At 38.9% G+C, this 17,881-nt stretch overlaps 1 protein-coding gene across 3 annotated transcripts in view; it reads left to right on the top strand.

Moving 5' to 3' along the window:
* Atg10 (autophagy related 10) overlaps nucleotides 1-17,881 on the top strand; it is a 248,271-nt gene that overhangs the window by 151,696 nt on the left and 78,694 nt on the right. For all 3 annotated transcript variants that reach the window (XM_051182951.1, XM_051182950.1, XM_051182949.1), the window contains one exon: nucleotides 15,888-15,985. In XM_051182951.1, the coding sequence (XP_051038908.1) occupies nucleotides 15,888-15,985 (98 nt within the window). The remainder of the gene's footprint in view (nucleotides 1-15,887; nucleotides 15,986-17,881) is intronic.

The following is a 17,881-nucleotide window of genomic DNA, read 5'->3' as shown; positions in this document are numbered from 1 at the left end:
CTTTCCTTTTTTTTTTTTTTTTTTTTTTTTTTTTCTTTTTTTGGATGTTGCAATAATAGTTCATTTGTCTTGTTTGTGACAGAAGTTAGAGTTTCTTTTGTGTCTGTTAGTAAAAATCAATTTCTCTGCTTAACTTTGAATTTTCTTCCCGAAAGCAAAGCGAGGAGAAGGTAGTTCCCATTGAAACTAATGTTGCCCCTTTTATCAACAGGGTGAGATTTTTTTCCAGATCTTTTTTGTTTCTTGAAATGCAAATCCACTGTACTCTGAGTTCCTTTTATTTCTCTGTGTGATACAGTGTCTGTCAGGTCAACTGCTGCCTGAGACTCCTCGTTACCCCCATGTTCTGTATCATACACCCCATTGTATCATCTCATCACCGCACAAACGGCAGTATAATGAAGTGTCTGTTTGTTTGCCCCTACTAGATGATCCTCAACATGTAAAGAGCAGTAAAGGACATTAATGTTGATTACTTACCAAGTGAGAAACATTGTCTTAGGATCTGTGCCTGGTACTTACATGACATTTTGACACACACATAAACCACTTATCTTGCTAATTTAATTACTCACAATGTCAACTGTAGGGAAGCACCAACAAATGCTCATTGGATGAATCAATAGTCAAGAATCTCTAAGCATTTCTAAATAGAGCCAAAAGACTAAAATACTGTGGTTGTAGTACTGTTCTACTGCTGTGACAGGCCATAGGGGGGAAGTGATGCTGTCCTCTTCAGGAGGCCTAGGGTCCAAATCGTTTATCCATCTTTTTACAGTTTCATCTTTGTTCTTTATAGACTATAGAAATAATCCACTGAGAGAAGTGCAACATCCCAAGGACCCAAAGCAGGTATCCAGCCTAGCTGAGCAGCTGTGCTTTCTCTGTAAACATGTTTCTTTATTTGATTCTTGAAGGCAGATAGCCAAGTTCAGATAACATTTTACTTCTAGATGCCTCTCATATTAATCAGGCCCATAGGAATATGGTTCCTCCTCCTTTTTACTTTCTCTTCTACTACTACAATGACTACTACTATTACTGCTACTACACTACTATTGAGACGGGGGGGGGGGTCTCTGTATCTAGGCTGTCCTCAAACTCACAATCCTCCTGCCTCAGCTTCCCAAAAGTTTGCATATGGGTGAGTAGCACCATGCCAACCCAGGAGCTTGGTTCTCAAAGAGATACCATGGACTGAAGAGAAGTGAGTTCTTCTTTGTGTTCTGTTTCTCTGACTGTTGTTGACATGGCAGGGCAAAGTTAGTATTATTTGCCCTCCACTATTTAAGAGGTTGCTGGCCTTTCCTTTGAGAGACTGCAAATTTAAGACATAAACGGTCTGGTTTTGAGTAATGCCTTGTGTTTACGAGTCCATCCCCAAAGAGCCCCAGCGTTAGCCTGCATATGTGGAGCATTTTCCTTTTTCTATCTTTCCCACTTTTGTGCTGCTGACATTGGCTGAAGGCCTTGTATGTGCTATGGTTTGCTCTCCTACTTAGCCCTACCCAGTGTTTTTGAGCACTAAGCACTCTGTATCCGAGTTATTTGCACCATGGCAAAGCCTCCTCCCCTCCTCTTTTTTTGTTTTGGGTTTTGGCTTTTGGTTTTTGTGTGTGTGTGTGTGTGTGTGTGTGTGTTGTTTGTTTGTTTGTTTGTTTGTTTGTTTTGGCATGGACTTTTTATGTCTCATTTTTTTTTTCCTTGATGGACTTGTCTGGTAGCAAAATGGCAAATCCTGGAAATGTGACTTAAAGAATCTATTTATGCCAGATGGCCTTGATTTCACCAGAATCATGGTTTAAGCGTTCATCCTGAAGTCTTAACTAGAGATTTTTATATTTATTCTAGATCGAATTCTGACTTATTTATTCCATTTCTCTTTTTTCTTTCCCTTTGTTCTTAATCTTTATTGTGAATAGGACCAAGTGGTTCTTCTGATTTTCAAATATTTAATTCTTTGTTTAACACATGCATTCTTTTTGGGAGCTGTTTTGACATATTTCCTTAATTAGGTAGAATAGGGAAGGAAACATTTCTCCCATCCAGCAACTGAAGTCTGTATTACTGGCCCTGAAAGAAAGGATATAGAATTTAAAATGCACCCCAGATACTTCATGTGGAAGATTTGTTCAGTTGTTATGGGCTTAAAAGATGCTCCTAGAGAAGTGAAATGAAAGAAATAGCCAAGCAACAATTCCCTCTCAAAGGTAGGATAAAACAAAGCAAGAAAAAGGTTAAGATAAGAAATAATGAAACTTGGAATTCAAGTGCATATGTTGTCAAGGTGAAGATAGAAGAGCTTTGTTCAGAATTCAGAGCATGGGGAGATGCAAGAGGAGACTTAGAGGAACAAGAAAGACGTGAGTGGAGGGAATTGAAAGAGGGAAGGATTCATTGCTTTGTCCAAGGACTTTTGAGGAGAGCATGTCCAGCCCGGAGGACAGAGTGAGCAAGACATGCTTGGATATCAGTGTAAAGCAATGTGGTTTAGGAGTGTCTGCTTTAGATAAACGTGGTCCTACCAGAGTAGGAGTCGGAGTCAGAATCTTGGAGCCCTTTAGGCAGGATTGAAAGTGGATGACTTCTGTTTCAGAAGCAGTAGGTCTGTGATTTTAGGTACCTACCAGGTCATGGTTCTCCAGAGCACTTGGTTGATAGCGGTATGTCATTTATCTATGGAGCCACAGTTGCTTCCCTTAAGACAGTTTTCTACTCAGCAGTTCCTCAAAAAGTTCTTGTGTTGTCTTCACATAAGGTCAATACCTTATTGTATTTAAATTAGAGATTAGGCACCACTTGGCCTGTGAGTTCTTAATACCATATGTAGATAGTTTGAGACCAAGAATTATTTTTAATGTTCTGTTGGGAATATGCCTCATGAAAATAGACAGTCACATACATACAATTTCTCATATGTAGAAAGTATATTACATGAACTTTTCTATTCGAATTAACATCTAAAAAATTGGGTGTGCTAGGCTGGAGAGATGGCATACCAGTAAAGAACCTGAATTTGCTTTCCTAGCACCTACATGGTGACTCACAGTTCCAGGGAATCCAGCACCCTCTCCTAGCCTCTGTGGATACCAGGCCCACTTGTGATAGGAACACATTCATGCATACAAATGTATATACATACACATATGCATATATATATATACATATGCATATATATGTATGCGAGCAAACACACATATAAAAATAAAAAATCTGTTAACAGTTGGGTTTGATAATTATGAATAGACAGTCACTAAAGAATTTTAAGCATGCCTTAATAGTGAGATGAAAATAACGGAACATGATCATGAAAATCAGACTAAGATGTGGAAATGACTCACAGAGCCAAGCAAAGACAGTGGAGTTCAGTAGTGATTGCAGTGAAGCCCTTGGCTTTAGTGATGGGGAGAGATTGGCCTTCTACTTGGTCCATAATTTCTCTCCCAAACTTGAAGTATGTTTGGATACTGAGAATTCAAACATCTACTATATCTGGTTGTATGGATTCCCATAAGTTGTTTTATATAAATGCAAAACACTCTGTTAATTTTTAGATTATGATTATTGTCTTTGTTTTTAGTAAGAATCGTGCCCATTTCTCTAGAAGTAATGCAGAACTTTGTTTTCATCTATCCTTATCTTTGAAATACTAAACATATTGCAGTATGAAGATGTTTTTAGGATGTAGAGATAAATAAGGGAAATCAGAAATGATGATACCCTCAGGAGAAATACAAGCCTAAAGAGAATAAGTCAGGCCTGAAATCCACTGTAAGAAATAACTTATGTTCAGCACCTCAAGAAGGGTTAAAAGCTAACACCCAAATATGCATGGGGGAGGTACTGGGGAAGATAAGACAGATGACTTTGACGTGGGTAATCAAGAAAGCCTTAGCAGGGCATGGGGTTTGTAGATGCTATGATGGGAGAGGCCAGGCAGGTCTGCTAAGAGAAACAGGAAAGTTCTAGCTACCCAGGGTTTAGTCAGTATTAGTGGAGACCACTAATAGTAGCAACAGCAGCAGAGTTACAGCTTACAGCGAAGTCCTGCACACAGACACACAGTGTGGCGGCAGCACAGTTACAGCTTAAGAGAAGCCCTGTGCACAAGCACACAGTGTGACAGCAGCACAGTTACAGCTTACAGAGAAGTCCTGTGCACAAGCACACAGTATGGCAGCACAAAATGCAAGGTCAAGAGCCTTGCTTCCCATTGCTTACTGACTGTGATCTTGGGGCAGGTGCTGGGTCTGTGTACTTTATTTTGTCACATGAAAGGAAATTTAGACAACAATTCCTATTGCATAGATTTTTGAGGATTCTAGTTAATTCATGAAACTGGGTTTGGCACTGAGTATGTTTATGTTCTGGCAGCTGTGCTGTGTGCCCTCCTCACAGCACCATGGGAAGATAGAAACTTTTCTAGTCTTCATGCACAGTAGTAAAACTGGCTTCTTTCAGGGATTCGATGACTTACTAAGTATGTGAACTCAAACTCTGTACCTGTTTTCATTTTACACTGTGATCCCTCAAATAAACATATGAAGTAAGTGAATTAATTGGTGATATGCGTAGATGAAATTGCCATGACCTGTGTTTTCAGAATTTTTACATAGATTTCATGAGATTAATGAAGATGCAAACTATTAAATGTTTATAGAAAGAAATGAAAATTACAGAATCGTCTAGCAAAATAGCTGATGTGAATGTACATGAACAGTCACACTCATTTCATAGCACAATGCAATTTTCTCACTGAAGCGAAAATGAATTTTCTCCTTTGGTGGAGCATCAGGCCTGCCTCCCTGTGGAGTATTACATGAATTTTTATATCCATCAGAGTTCTGTGCAAGGCCCGTCTATTGAACAATTGCATATTTCATTATGAGAAATGCATTCTAGTTTCCTTTTAATTTCTAATGACCACATCTAGGATATTTCTCTTAAACATACTGTACCTAATTTATTTTCTTTCTAATCACTTTAGAAGTTACTTTTTTTAATCTTTAGTGTGTGGCTTATACTAGAGCTGGTTAATGCTAGGGAAACATCTCGTGGTATTACTAGATTTACAAAAACTAATAGCAGTGAGAAATTTACTTTAGAAAGCTGTACATTTTGAGTTATGTATCGATTACTTGGCATGTGGGTTATTATTCAATTGAGAGATTTTATGTGAAAAATGTTAGATGATACTGGAGATTGCTAAAGATTTTACTTCACTTTCTGTCCTTTTTCTACTACTTTAGGATAAATATGTATCATCACTCCACCTAACAACAGCAACTAGTAGATACTCAATAAATAAATGACTTCTGTTATTGTGTTTAGTTTGTAGATTCCTTCTGAAGTTAGTTTGGCTCTTATTTCAATATTTGAGGTTTTGGGATATTTTCCTCAGCTTCTTCCTTGATATGACTGGTGTGATTACTAATATAAAAACTGATGCTACTATTTCATATTTGGTAACAAATGACACACCATGAGGCTATAATATATCTTCTTTTTTGATAATATTTTTAATTTAAATTTGAAGCAAGCTTATTTTACATGTAATTCCCAGTTCCCTCGCCCTCCCCTCCTCCCCTGTCCCCCTGCCAACCCCCAACCCATCCCTTTTCTGCTCCCCAGGGAGGATGAAGCCCTCCATGGGGAATTGTCAAAGGCCATCATATCATTTGGAGCAGGGCCTAGGCCCTCCCCTATGTGTCTAGGATTTTGTCAAAGGCTTTTTCAGCATTTAATGAAATGATCATGGGGTTTTTATTTTTCAGTTTCCTTATATGGTGAATTACACTGATGGAATTTTGTTTGTTGAACCGTGCCTTCATCTCCAGGATGAAGCCTACTTGGTCATGATGGATGATTTCTCTGATGTGTTCTTGGATTTGATTTGCCAGTATTTTATTGAGTGTTTTTGCATCAATGTTGATGAGGGATATTGGTCTGTAGTTCCCTTTCCTAGTTGTATGTTTGTGTGGCTTGGGTACCAAGGTAATTGTAGCCTTGTAAAAAAAAAAAAAAAAAAGTTTGGCAATAACCCTTCTGCTTCTATTATGTAGAACAATTTGCGGAGTGTTGGTATTAGCTCTTCTTTGAATTCTGGTAGAATTCTACACTAAAACCATCTGGCCCTGGGCTTTTTTGGTTGGGAGACTTGATGACTGCATCTATTTCATTAGGGGTTATAAATCTATTTAGACTGCTTATCTGTTCTTGATTTAATTTTGGTAAGTGATATCTATCCAGAAAAATTGTCCATTTCCTTTAAATTTTTCAAATTTTGTGGAGTACAGGTTTTCAAAGTATGACCTGAAGATTCTCTGGATTTCCTCAGTGTCCTTTGTTATGTCCCCCTTTTCATTTCTGGTTTTGTTAATTTGCATGTTCTCTCTTTGCCTTTTGGTTAGTTTGGATAAAGGTGTGTCTACTTTGTTGATTTTCTTGAAAAACCAACTCTTTGTTACACCAATTCTTTGTACTGTTATCCTGGTTTCAGCTTCAATTTAAATATTTCCTGGCATCTACTCCTCTGGGGTGAGTTTGCTTCTTTTTGTTCTAGAGCTTTCAGTTGTGCTGTTAATTCTCTAGTGTCTCCAGTTTCTTCATGTGGGCACTTAGTGCTGTGAAATTTCCTCTTAGTACTGCTTTCAAAGTGTCCTATAAGTTTGGGTATGTTGTGTCTTCATTCTCATTGAGTTCTGGGAAGTCTTTAATTTCTTTCTTTATTTCTTCCTTGACCCAGGAATGCTGCAGTTGCACATTGTTCAATTCCCATAAGTTTGTAGGTTTTCTGCAATTTGTGTTGTTGAATTGTTGAATTCTAACTTTAAAACATGGTGGTCTGATAAGATAAAGTGGATTATTTCAATTCTTTTATATCTATTGAGGTTTCCTATATTGCCAAGTATGTGGTCAATTTTAGAGAAGGTTTCATGTGGTGCTGAGAAGAATGTATATTCTTTTGTGTTTGGATGGAATGTTCTATAAATTTCTGTTAAACCCAATTGGGTCTTAACTTCTGTTATTTCCCTTGTTTCTTTGTTAAGTTTCTGCCTGGTGGTCCTGTCTCATGGTGAGAGTATAGAGTGTTAAAGTCTCCCACTATAGGTGTGTGAGGTTTTATGTGAGATTTGAGTTTTAGTAATGTTTCTTTTATGAAGTGTGTGCTTTAGTATTTGGGGCATAGATATTCAGAATTGAGACTTTGTCCTGATGAATTTTCCTGTGATGAATATGAAATGACCTTCTTCATCTCTTTTGATTGATTTTAGTTTGAAATTTAATTTATTAGATATCAGGATAGCTATACCTGCTTGTTTCTTGGATCCATTTGATTGGAAAATCTTTTCCCAACCCTTTACTCTGAGTTAGCATCTGTCTTTGAAGTTGAGGTGTGTTTCTTGTATGGAGTAGAAGTATGGATTCTGTCTTTGTATCCATTTTGTTAGTCTGTGTCATTTTATAGGTGAGTTAAGACCATTACTATTGAGGGATATTAAAGAGCATTGATTGGTTGTTTTTGTTTTTGTTTTGTTGTTGTTGTTTGTTTGTTTTTTGTTTTTTGGTATTTTTCTTTTGTTTTGTTTTGTTTTGTTTTGTTTTGTTTTGGTCTTTTGAAGCAGGGTTTCTCTGTATTGTTTTGGAGCCTGTCCTGGAACTTGCTTTGTAGACTAAGCTGGCCTGGAACTCACAGAGATCTGCCTGCCTCTGCCTCCTGAGTGCTGGGATCAAAGGCTGCCTGGCTGACCATTGATTGTTAATTCTTGTTTGCTTCGATTTGTTGGTGGTGGTGCTATTGTGTTTGGATTTCCCCCCATTTTTCTTTTGGCTGTTGGTAAAGTGGGATTATTGCCTATGTTTTTGTGGGTGTATTTAGCTTCCTTGGGTTGTATTTTTCCTTCCAGAACTTTCTTCAGGGTTGTATTAGTTGATATGTATTGTTTAAATCTGGTTTTGTCATGGAACATCTTGGTTTCTCCATCTATAGTGATTGAAAGCTCTGCTGGGTATTGGAGTCTGGGGTGGCATCTGTGGTCTCTTAGTATTTGTAGAACATCTATCCAGGACCTTCTGGTCTTCAGAGTTTCCATGGAAAAGTCAGGTATAATTCTGATAGGTTTGCCTTTATATGTTACTTGGCCTTTTTCCTTTGCTGCTCTTAATATTCTTTCTTTATTCTGTATGTTTGTTGTTTTGATTATTAAGTGGTGAGGGGACTTTCTTTTGTGGTCCACTCTATTTGCTGTTCTGTAAGCTTCTTGTCCTTTCATTGACATGTCTTTCTTTAAGTTTGGAAGGTTTTCTCCTATGATTTTTCTTGAATATATTTTCTGCACCTTTGAGTTGGGTTTCTTTACCTTCTTCTATACCTATTTTTCTTAGGTTTGACCTTTTCCCATATTTCCTGGATATTTTGTATTAGGTGTTTGTTGGGCTTAAGCTTCTCTTTGGTCAATGAATCTATTTCTCCTAGTGTATCTTCAATGCCTGAGATTCTCTTTCATCTCTTGTATTCAGTTAATTAAGCTTGTGTCTATAGTTCCCAAACGTTTACCCAGCTTTTCTATTTCCATCATTCTCTCAGACTGTGGGTTTTTTGTCTGTTTGTTTTATTTTGTTTTGTCTCTATTTCAGCTTTCAAACCTTGCACTCTTTGAATTGTTTCTTGCAATTTTTGGTTTGTCTTTTCTTCCATTTCTTTAAAAGATTTTCTCATTTCTCTTTTAGGGTGTCTATCATCTTTATGAAGTTGTTTTTAAGGTCATTCTCTTCTGCTTCATCTGTGTTGGGAAGTTCAGGTCTTGCTGGTGTGGAGTCCCTCAACTCTGGTGATGTCATATTGATCTTTCTGTTGACTTTGTTCTTATACTGTCTACCCATCCATTCTTCCAGTGCATACCGATGGGGTCTCTTCCTCTCCTGGTGGATATGGGACCAAAGTTCTCTTCCAGTGGGTACAAGCAGGTCCAGGACTCAGATGGCTTTGCTCTTTCAGTGGGTGGTGGCTGGACTTCTCCCGTGGTTGGAGGTGAGACCAGGACACTGGCATACTCCAAATGGGCTACTCCAGTTGGACAGGTTACCCTGGTTGCAATCCCCAATCCCCAGAAGGTTCTGAGCAGGGCACCAGAAGGCAGGCTCCTTTCATTGGTGGAGATGGGACCAGGATACTGGTAGACTCTGGACAGCCTGGTCTGCCTTGACCTGATCATATTGGTACAAAATAATATGTTTAATGCTCAGGACTTATTTATGCTCATGTTTTGTTTGTATGATGAGATTCTTACATAGTTGGCTGTCTTAGTTCAGTGGTTCAATAAGATTTCTTAAATAATTAGGATCATTATCATATTTGAGTACATGTCAAGTACCCATAGTGTATGCTAGGGTTGGAAGGATTGCTGATTGTGTCTTTTTTTTTTAATAAAAGGTAGCAAATCTAATACTTACATGCCTTTGATCATGAATAGATAAGCTATGGCTAGGAAGAATAACCCTGAAGGCTTAGGGGAGAGAACATACGTTGTACTTAGGTCAAATTGTCAAAAAATAAAATTATGTCTACCTGTACTTTTTGGAGTCGAGTGATGAGCAGAAACTGGAGAGATTCGTAGCACTTCAGAGGAAAATCAAAGTATAGACTTGATTTTTCCTTGCTCCTCATGCTTAGACATTCACAGATGACTACCCATTGAAGGGGAATTTAGTTTGTATCAACAAAATCAGTTGTAGCCCACTATGGAAAATAAGATAGGAATACCTTTAACATCACTATTTTAAGATCTAATTGCTAATTATTAAGATACCTTAGCAGATTAAGGTGCTTGCTGTTGAACCTGAGGACCTGAGTTTTATCCTTGGGACCTACATGATTAAGGGAGAGCGCTGACTCAGTAAGTTGCCCTCTGACCTTCACATACACATGATACTATACACATTAACACATTTACAAAATAAATAAACAAGTACACAGTAAGATAATAATGGTGTTAATAATAGAATCACAGAGTCCAGCTTTGAAGTGGAAAATTATTATAAAAAAATACAATTATGACTACAAAGTATTTGTTTTCTTTATCTGGCTCTGAATTTGGCTCCAAAGAACAATACTCCTACAGCTCTTGTAGCATTACTTGACTCAGTTAGCCTCCCTGAGTGGCTATTTTGAAGAGAAGTGGTCTTTTAAATATTTAATACCTGGCATGTTTGTTTAAAATGCTTAAATTCTAATCTTTCTGGTCCTATCAAGCCTGTCGTGATCTAGCAGAGGATGCCAAACACAGAGGAGCTAAGAGACTTTGCCATGGCCCTTAAGAACTAGCCAGGATATACATGCAGATGCACACAGAGAGAGATAGAGGCAGAGACAGAGATGCATACAGAGTGACACATAGACTTAGAGAGAAAGCACAAGAGAGAAAATTTTTGTTTGTTTCTTCCCTGTGTGTGTGAATGTTCATGTGTGTGGGTATGTATGTTCATGTGTGTGGATACACATGCCTGTGTGTGTGCATGTTTATGTGTGCACATGTGTAGATGCCACAGGTCGATTTGACTTGTCTTCATCACTTTCCACCTTCTATACTGATGTAGGGTCTCTTGCTGAACCCAGAACTCATCAATTATAGTCTCACTGGCCAGTTTGCTCCAGATAAAAGGAGACATGGTCACATAAAAACTCGTATATGGATCATTATTCATAGCAGCTGGAAAGTGAGAAAAATACCAATGTCCATCGTATGACAAATGGATGAGCACAATATGTCATATAATCAATGAAATATAACTCAGCTATAAAAGAGAAGAAAGGGTCAGTGTGTATTACAGCATGGAAAATTTAAACATTTCACGAAAGACCCATCTGGTCATATTATATAAGTACATGTACATAATAAGCAAATTTTAACAACAGAAAGTGAATTAGTGGTTTTCTAGAATCAGACAGATGGAGGGATCATGAGAAATTGCTGCTAATAAGTTTATGGTTTCTTTTTCAGGTGCTAAATATATTCTAAATTTGAGGTAATGCTTACAAGACTCTGAGACTACCATTGAATTATACATTTTAAACAGGAGAGTTGGAGTATGTGAATTGTGTCTTGATAAAGCTGTCGTTTATGTTTTTTTGTGATGCACAAGATCTAAGAAATTTCCTCACACTGCTTGTCTTCAATTTTGCCATGGCATCACCCTCCCTTCTCCCAAGAACACTCTTCCTTTCAGCCAGGCATCACAGTAGCTCACAGGCAGGCAGCATTGCTCTACAAGTCACCCTCCTAGAAAGGTCTAAATCTGACCCTGGTCCCTCGGCTGGCCCTCTGCAGCATCCACTTTCTTTCTGCTGCAGTATACATTGCTTCCTATATGATGTTCAGTATTTATTGTCACACTCTTGCTCTCTCTCTCTCACGAAAAAATATCATTTTTCTAGCTGCTATATCACAAAGGTTTGGCATATAGTAGGTGCCAAATAATATAAATATCTATTTCTAAAATTAACTTCTTTCCTCATTACCCTAAGGAGAAAATTGAAGGGTGAGATACTAGTTCTTCTGTGTTGAATTAAAAGTTATTTTTCACTTTGACTTGGTAATTCCATTCTAGGAAATTTGTCAAAAGAAAATAATTGAAAAGAAGAAAAATTGGTATGGCTTTCTTGTGTCTACTTTGTACCAGGTACCATTTCAAAGCTAGTGATATTTTAAATGACCAACAGCAGTCAGATACTTAAGTAAATAAGAAAATTACAGGGTACTGTGAGTACAAAATGCTATAACCAATAAAGTCACAGAGATGGCATTTAACTAGTGTGGGAAATGATTATTCTGAGTATGAAAAATATAGAAACTTTGAGCTCTACTATAAAGCTAAGAAATCTTTATTGATAACTTGGTCCAGATGACAAGGTCCATGCAGGAGTAAGCATGATAAAGATCCATATCCATAGAGATCCATAGTAAGGAAAGGCAGGGGATGAGGAGTGTATAAGCGAGCTAACTTCAGAGAGTGCTGTTTCTACAGGAAGAGCCCAGTAGGACAAAGGGCTGACTGGTTCCTGCGGGTGTAGTGAGTGGATTCACTGGCTTCCTTAGGAGCCGGTTCCTAGGGAAGAAGGACAGTGGTACAGATCGACCAGTTGGAAGGGGCTGCAATGCCTGTGTATTTGGATTTCACACTGTGTGGAGAGGAAAACTGGAGTGTGGCTCAACACGAAATGCATTAGATGTGATTTGAAGTTTATAGGAGTTGACACCCCACGTTAGAGCTTGGAGGAGGACCTAAAGCCATTGTTGGAAGTTTGAACTTAAACCCTAAGAGGTGTACAAAGGCAAAGCAAGCACACACGGTAGAGAAATTTGAATGTTGGGACAGACCATAACTTTTAGTATGAGACTGATGGCTGATAATGAGATAGATAGATGTAGGATGTTGGGCTTCCAGTTTTTCCTCACTATGTGATCATAAAGAAAACACATGGTGATGTATCAGTGTGGGCAATTAGAACCCAGCACCTTGTACATGCTAACCACATGCTGTACCAATGCTGCATCCATTCTGTAGTTTGTGAATGAAATTGATGTCAAGTGTGTAGAGAATTATACTGGTACTAATAACTGTTTCTATTGAATGTCACAGAAAGAGTCTGGACACAACCAACCAAGTACTTAGGCTTCCTTTTCTAGAAAGCTGCAAAAGTTAAAACCATAGAATTTTCTTTCTTTGCTTTTATTGACAATTTATACAATATATTCTGGTCATGGTTTCTCCTCCCCCATCTCCTCCTGGATCCTCCCCACCTCCCCACTCATCCAGCTCCACACCTTCTCTCTGTGTCTTTAGAAAACAAATAGGGAAACTTAAAAATAAAAACACCAACGATCATAAGAAACACACGCAAAAAACATTAAAAACACAAAAAGCAACATGAGACCAAACAACAAACAAAAACACAGAAACACCATTTTGTGGTCGTCACTGCTGGGATGGGGCCTTAAGTATGATTTATATATCCAGTGACACATTGGGAGAAAACTGATTTTCCCTTTGTGAGCAGTTATCAGTTAGAGATAGAGTCTTGGTTTGGATGGGAAAGCATGTCCTTTTCCCCCTCCCACACTGGGAACCCGTCTGGCTTGAGCCTGTGCAACCTCTGCATTGTGCCCCAGGCTGTGTGAGTTCATATGTGCACCAGCCCTGCTGTGTGGAGGACACTGTTTCCCTGGTGTCAGCCATACCCCTGCCTCTTAGTCTTCCTGCCTCTAGAACCACAGAAATTCTTACTTGTTTGGTAGCATGCATTTTTGATATAAATAAAAGGGGCACCTTTTTTGTTGTTTTGAGCTTATCGTTAACCTTTCTGATTGCTTTCGTAGTTGACTGTAGCCTTTTTAACCCTGTGTTTTAAGACGTTTTCTTTTCTAGTCTCTAGATTTGATGGGGTACGAAATGTAAGCACTGGCCCTCAATTCTAGTATAAAAGTTGATGGAAATCCTGTAATATTTCCTGATACTGTTGCAGGCTGCTCGTTACTGTTCTTGTATGAACACTTCCGGCCAAATAGGAGACTCTTGACCAAGGAAATAAGCAAATCATGCTTAGGTTACCAGCTATTTTAAGGGATAAAATTAAAATTATTATTTACTAGCAGATATTAAATCCAGCCTTCCTCCATGGAGCTGAAAAGTTTAGTGATAAGGAAGGTATTATTTACTCAGAATTGTAATACATATACATAAAGCATTTTCAGTGTCTCCGTCCCCAGAGAAAGCATGGCTCAACAAGAACACTGGACTATGAGTCTTCAATCCTGGCTTTTGATCCCATCACAGTGTGAACTGGCAACATAATCCTGGAAATTTGTATCAAGGTGTTTATCACCTCATTTCTGAAATTAGTAAGCTACTAGAGCTCATTTTGCTATCCTACTACTAATCCCTTCTAGTTTTGATATGTAACCATTATTTGAAAGCATGTCATCTTTTGTAATTTGATCGGTGAACCTGCTCTCTGACACTGCAGTACCTGGGGTCTCATTTACCTCTTCAGGTTCAACACACACACGTGTTTTGAAGATGTGTAGTGCTTATCTTCAGAATGGAGTTTGGCCTACTCTGTAAATGTGTTCAGAAAACAATATAACACAGATACTGAAGGCAGCTTGTTTTCAACTTGTAGCTAAACATGACATTCAAATGTTAATTGGATGAATAAATCTTGTTCATTTTACAGACATGGAAATGTCAATGAAATAAAACTATTTATCACAAGATAATGGTCTCCTGCTGCCAGATAAATGCCAAGATGAAGATAGTTATTGAAAATGTATCAAAATATTCCAGTGCTGTTTATTGAAAATAAAGGTTGAGGGAAAGTTCAGCTTTTCAGGTCAGACATGAGAAATGCCCTGCTTTTGCCTTTAGTACATTACTGCATCAAAGGCAGTGTGCATGGTCCGGAAACACAGGGACCGTCTAAGAAATAGCAGTTCAGAAATGGATCTGTTAGCTTTGAGAAATACTGAATGCAGAGTAGGGGCTGGGAGGTGCCAAGTACTTCCTGAGCATTTTCTCTGTTCCTGACACAGTCCCACGAAGGGCCACTCATGTCCACAAAACCCTGAAAGGATTGTGGTACACCATGTATAGGAAAAGTAACTGAGACTCAGACAACAAGGAATTACGAAGTAAAGTAACTGAGATACACACAGAAGGCAGCTGCTGACCCCACGACCCCACTGTTAAACATGGCCCAGGTGCTACGCCTGCTGCCTTCCCCACATTTCTTCTTGGACTCTGAGTCTGCTTGCTACAGTGATACTTAGTTTTTTGAGTACAGTATTTCCCAGAGTTGTGTTGCACTCCTTTGAGGCCAGTAATTCAATAAACGGTGTGTCCTCGACAGGTAAAATAGGATATTTGTCTAAGCAAAAGGCCCACCTGCTGTTTGGGACCTTAATTCTGTGAATGGTCAGAGTGACACAGATTCTAGCATCTTGACACCCTTCCACCAGTGCATCTCGAAAACCTTGGCTAACTCTTTCTTCTTCTAAGTTTGAACTTAGCCACCTACTTTCCCTCTCATCTGTGTGCATTGTAAGTACCATGGTGGTCTCCATAGCGTACTCTGAATGGGCATCAAGTATAGAGAGATGATTAAAAGTTCCTAAGTGACTAAAAGGAGAATTTTTGCTCACTGCAGTTTCTTGCTAATCTCTTCATGCTAGCCTGTCAGGGTTCTCCACTCCAGTCATCCCTTCTGCTCCTGACACTGACACCATATGCAAGTGCCTCTGTCTTCTGCACTCTCCAGCACTAACTAGGTTTCCCTTGGCAGTAGCCTCTTTCTGTTTAGTATTTTAAGATATGCATATACTTTTCATGGTTTTCCCAGTAAATGGTAAGCTACCTACTGCAGGAAAGTATGTTTCCTTCCTCCTTTTACTTCTTGATACCCAGGAGAATGATTGGAACATTATTGTTAATCAACGCGAGAGTAAAGAGGTAGGGGTGTGGTTTCTTCAAGGACCAGAGGAATCATCAAGGCTCCAGCAGCATCCATAGCAGAATTCGGGGAATCAAAAAGTATGTCTCCTGAGCTTTCCCTTATGTTTGTATCTGTCATTTCTCTCTGAAACATGCTCACCTTTTATTTATTTTGTAAAATTCCTAAAGGTAATAGACATATCTTAGTAGTTGTGTGAATACAAAGGAGAGAAGCTTTGATGTTTAGTCCTCCCTCAGTAAGAAAACAGTAATTCACATGGAAATCGCATGCCTAAGAGTGTGTACACCTGTAGAGATTTTTCAGGGTACTTTAGAGCAACAGCAAGCACCATCGTGTCTCATGGGTCACTAATCTAGCCTTTCATGATGTACTTCCACAGATGGGAGACCTTTAGCCCTGAAGGATATATGGGAAGGAGTCCACGAATGCTATAAGACACGCCTGCTGCAGGGACCATGGGACACCATTACCCAGCAGGTCAGCCTTCATCTAGTTTCCTTACCCCCTTCTTTCCCTGTTTCAATCCTTCATGTCCTTAGAGAGGTCAATTCAAAGTCAGTTTCTTTAAAAACATCATCCCAGACCCAGGCTTGGTTTATTTTCCTTATTGTAAGCTTTCATAACATCCTGTCCTTTTCTTCCATTGGGCTTATTATAATTTTGAATTATATATTTGGGTGATTCCCTTTTTAAAACAATGTTGTGAGCTCCCTTTTGAGCAGACAGTGTTTGTTTTTTATGTTTTACTCTTCATCGTATGCCCGGAACCAGCATAGTACTTAGTGTATACTAGTTGCTCAACAAAAGTTTGCTTTATATGTGAACATAAAATCTAGGTTGGCACACATATTCAGAAATAGGGGCTTCCAGCAGCCAGGAGGCAGAGACAAGGGGATCTCAGTAAGTTTGAGAACAGCCATGACTACCTAGGGAGAACTTCTCTCAAAAATAAAGGGAGGGAGGAAAGGAGGGAAGAGGGAGGGAGGGAGGGAGGGAGGGAAGGAAGAAATGAGGAGGAGAGAGCAGTCTAGCTTGAAAGAAAGCTCTGTAGAGATGGCTTGGTTTGTAAAGCACCTGCTGAGCAAGCATGAAAACTTGAATTTGGACCCCCAGCATTGTGTACCCCCAGATTTGCAATGGAGATAGGCAGATCCTAGGTCTCTGAATCAATGAACTATACACGCACTCATTTTACACACAGAGAGACAGAATACCCAGAAATGTATACCTTTGATGAGGAAAATGTTTGCTTTTAAGTGTCAAAGAAGATGACAGAGGGTGTAGGGAGATGCAAACAATGTCTGTAATTTTACCGTTTTTGCTACAAGATCTCACTGTATAGCCTGGCTGACCCAGAGAAGTAGGTGCTTTTGCTTTTGTTGCCTGTAATTACGTCTCCGTTTCACTTGTAGGTGCATTTGGAAGAGAAAATGTGAACTCTTGGTTAGCAACAGGTTTGCAATATGGAAAATATGAAAATAGACTTACAAAGGAGATATAAAAAGCAAATCTGCAAAAGTATAGAAAACAGGTCTGCCAGTCGTGTCATTATTTCTGTCTTATTAAAAATAGTAGTTAATTATTTTAGAAATTCAAAAGTCCTACTTTGCAGACATCATAATCTTTAAAATAAGTTTTATGTATGTAGAAAATTTTCTCTAAGTCTCTGTTTAGCTGCATTAAAGCTTCCTTTAAAAATGGCTTTATCAGTCATTAGACTATGACGCCCTCCCCCGTGGCTTTGATCATAATTATGGCGGTTTATGTACCTGTCAATGTAAGTAGTTCTTTTGAGTGGCTGCAAGTGACTGTTTTCTAGGTTTTTAACTATGGACAAAACTATCACTAGGCTCCCTTCACACTACCCTCAGATTACCCCTTTCCTTTTCAGTTTCTTCCCCCAGACTAAGTGCTGCCCCCTCCCTCTGTCATGAATGAAGTCAAGCATCCATAGCTCTCTGCTCTTTTCCTCTTCGCCCCTTTCCATTAGTCATGCCTTTTTCAGAACTGCTGACTCATCTCACTCCCATCAGCCTTGCAAGTGCCCTCCAAGTGCTCACAGGGACCATCTAAATGCCTTACTGCCTTCAGCGGCTGCCACGCCCTGATGCCCACTTACTTTCCAACTTATTTTATTCCACTCTGTGGACTACTGATTTCTCTGTGCCCATCTTATGTCACTTGCTTTGAAACGCTTTGTAGGTTTTGATGTCTTCTTCCTTCTGCTTGGACATTTCCTTTCTCTCAAACAATATCAGTTCCCTCTGCAATCCAGGTTCTGTAGACTGGGTAGATGTATGGTTCCCATGAATACAGTAATTTCATAAATAAGAGAGATGGTTGTGTAGAGTCTGTCGAGATGGCTCAGTGTGT

This window comes from Phodopus roborovskii, unplaced genomic scaffold, assembly GCF_943737965.1.
Source record: "Phodopus roborovskii unplaced genomic scaffold, PHOROB, whole genome shotgun sequence".
Lineage (NCBI taxonomy): Eukaryota > Metazoa > Chordata > Mammalia > Rodentia > Cricetidae > Phodopus > Phodopus roborovskii.
The sequence above is the reverse complement of the archived record's forward strand: the minus strand, read 5'-3'. Positions and strand labels throughout refer to the sequence as shown.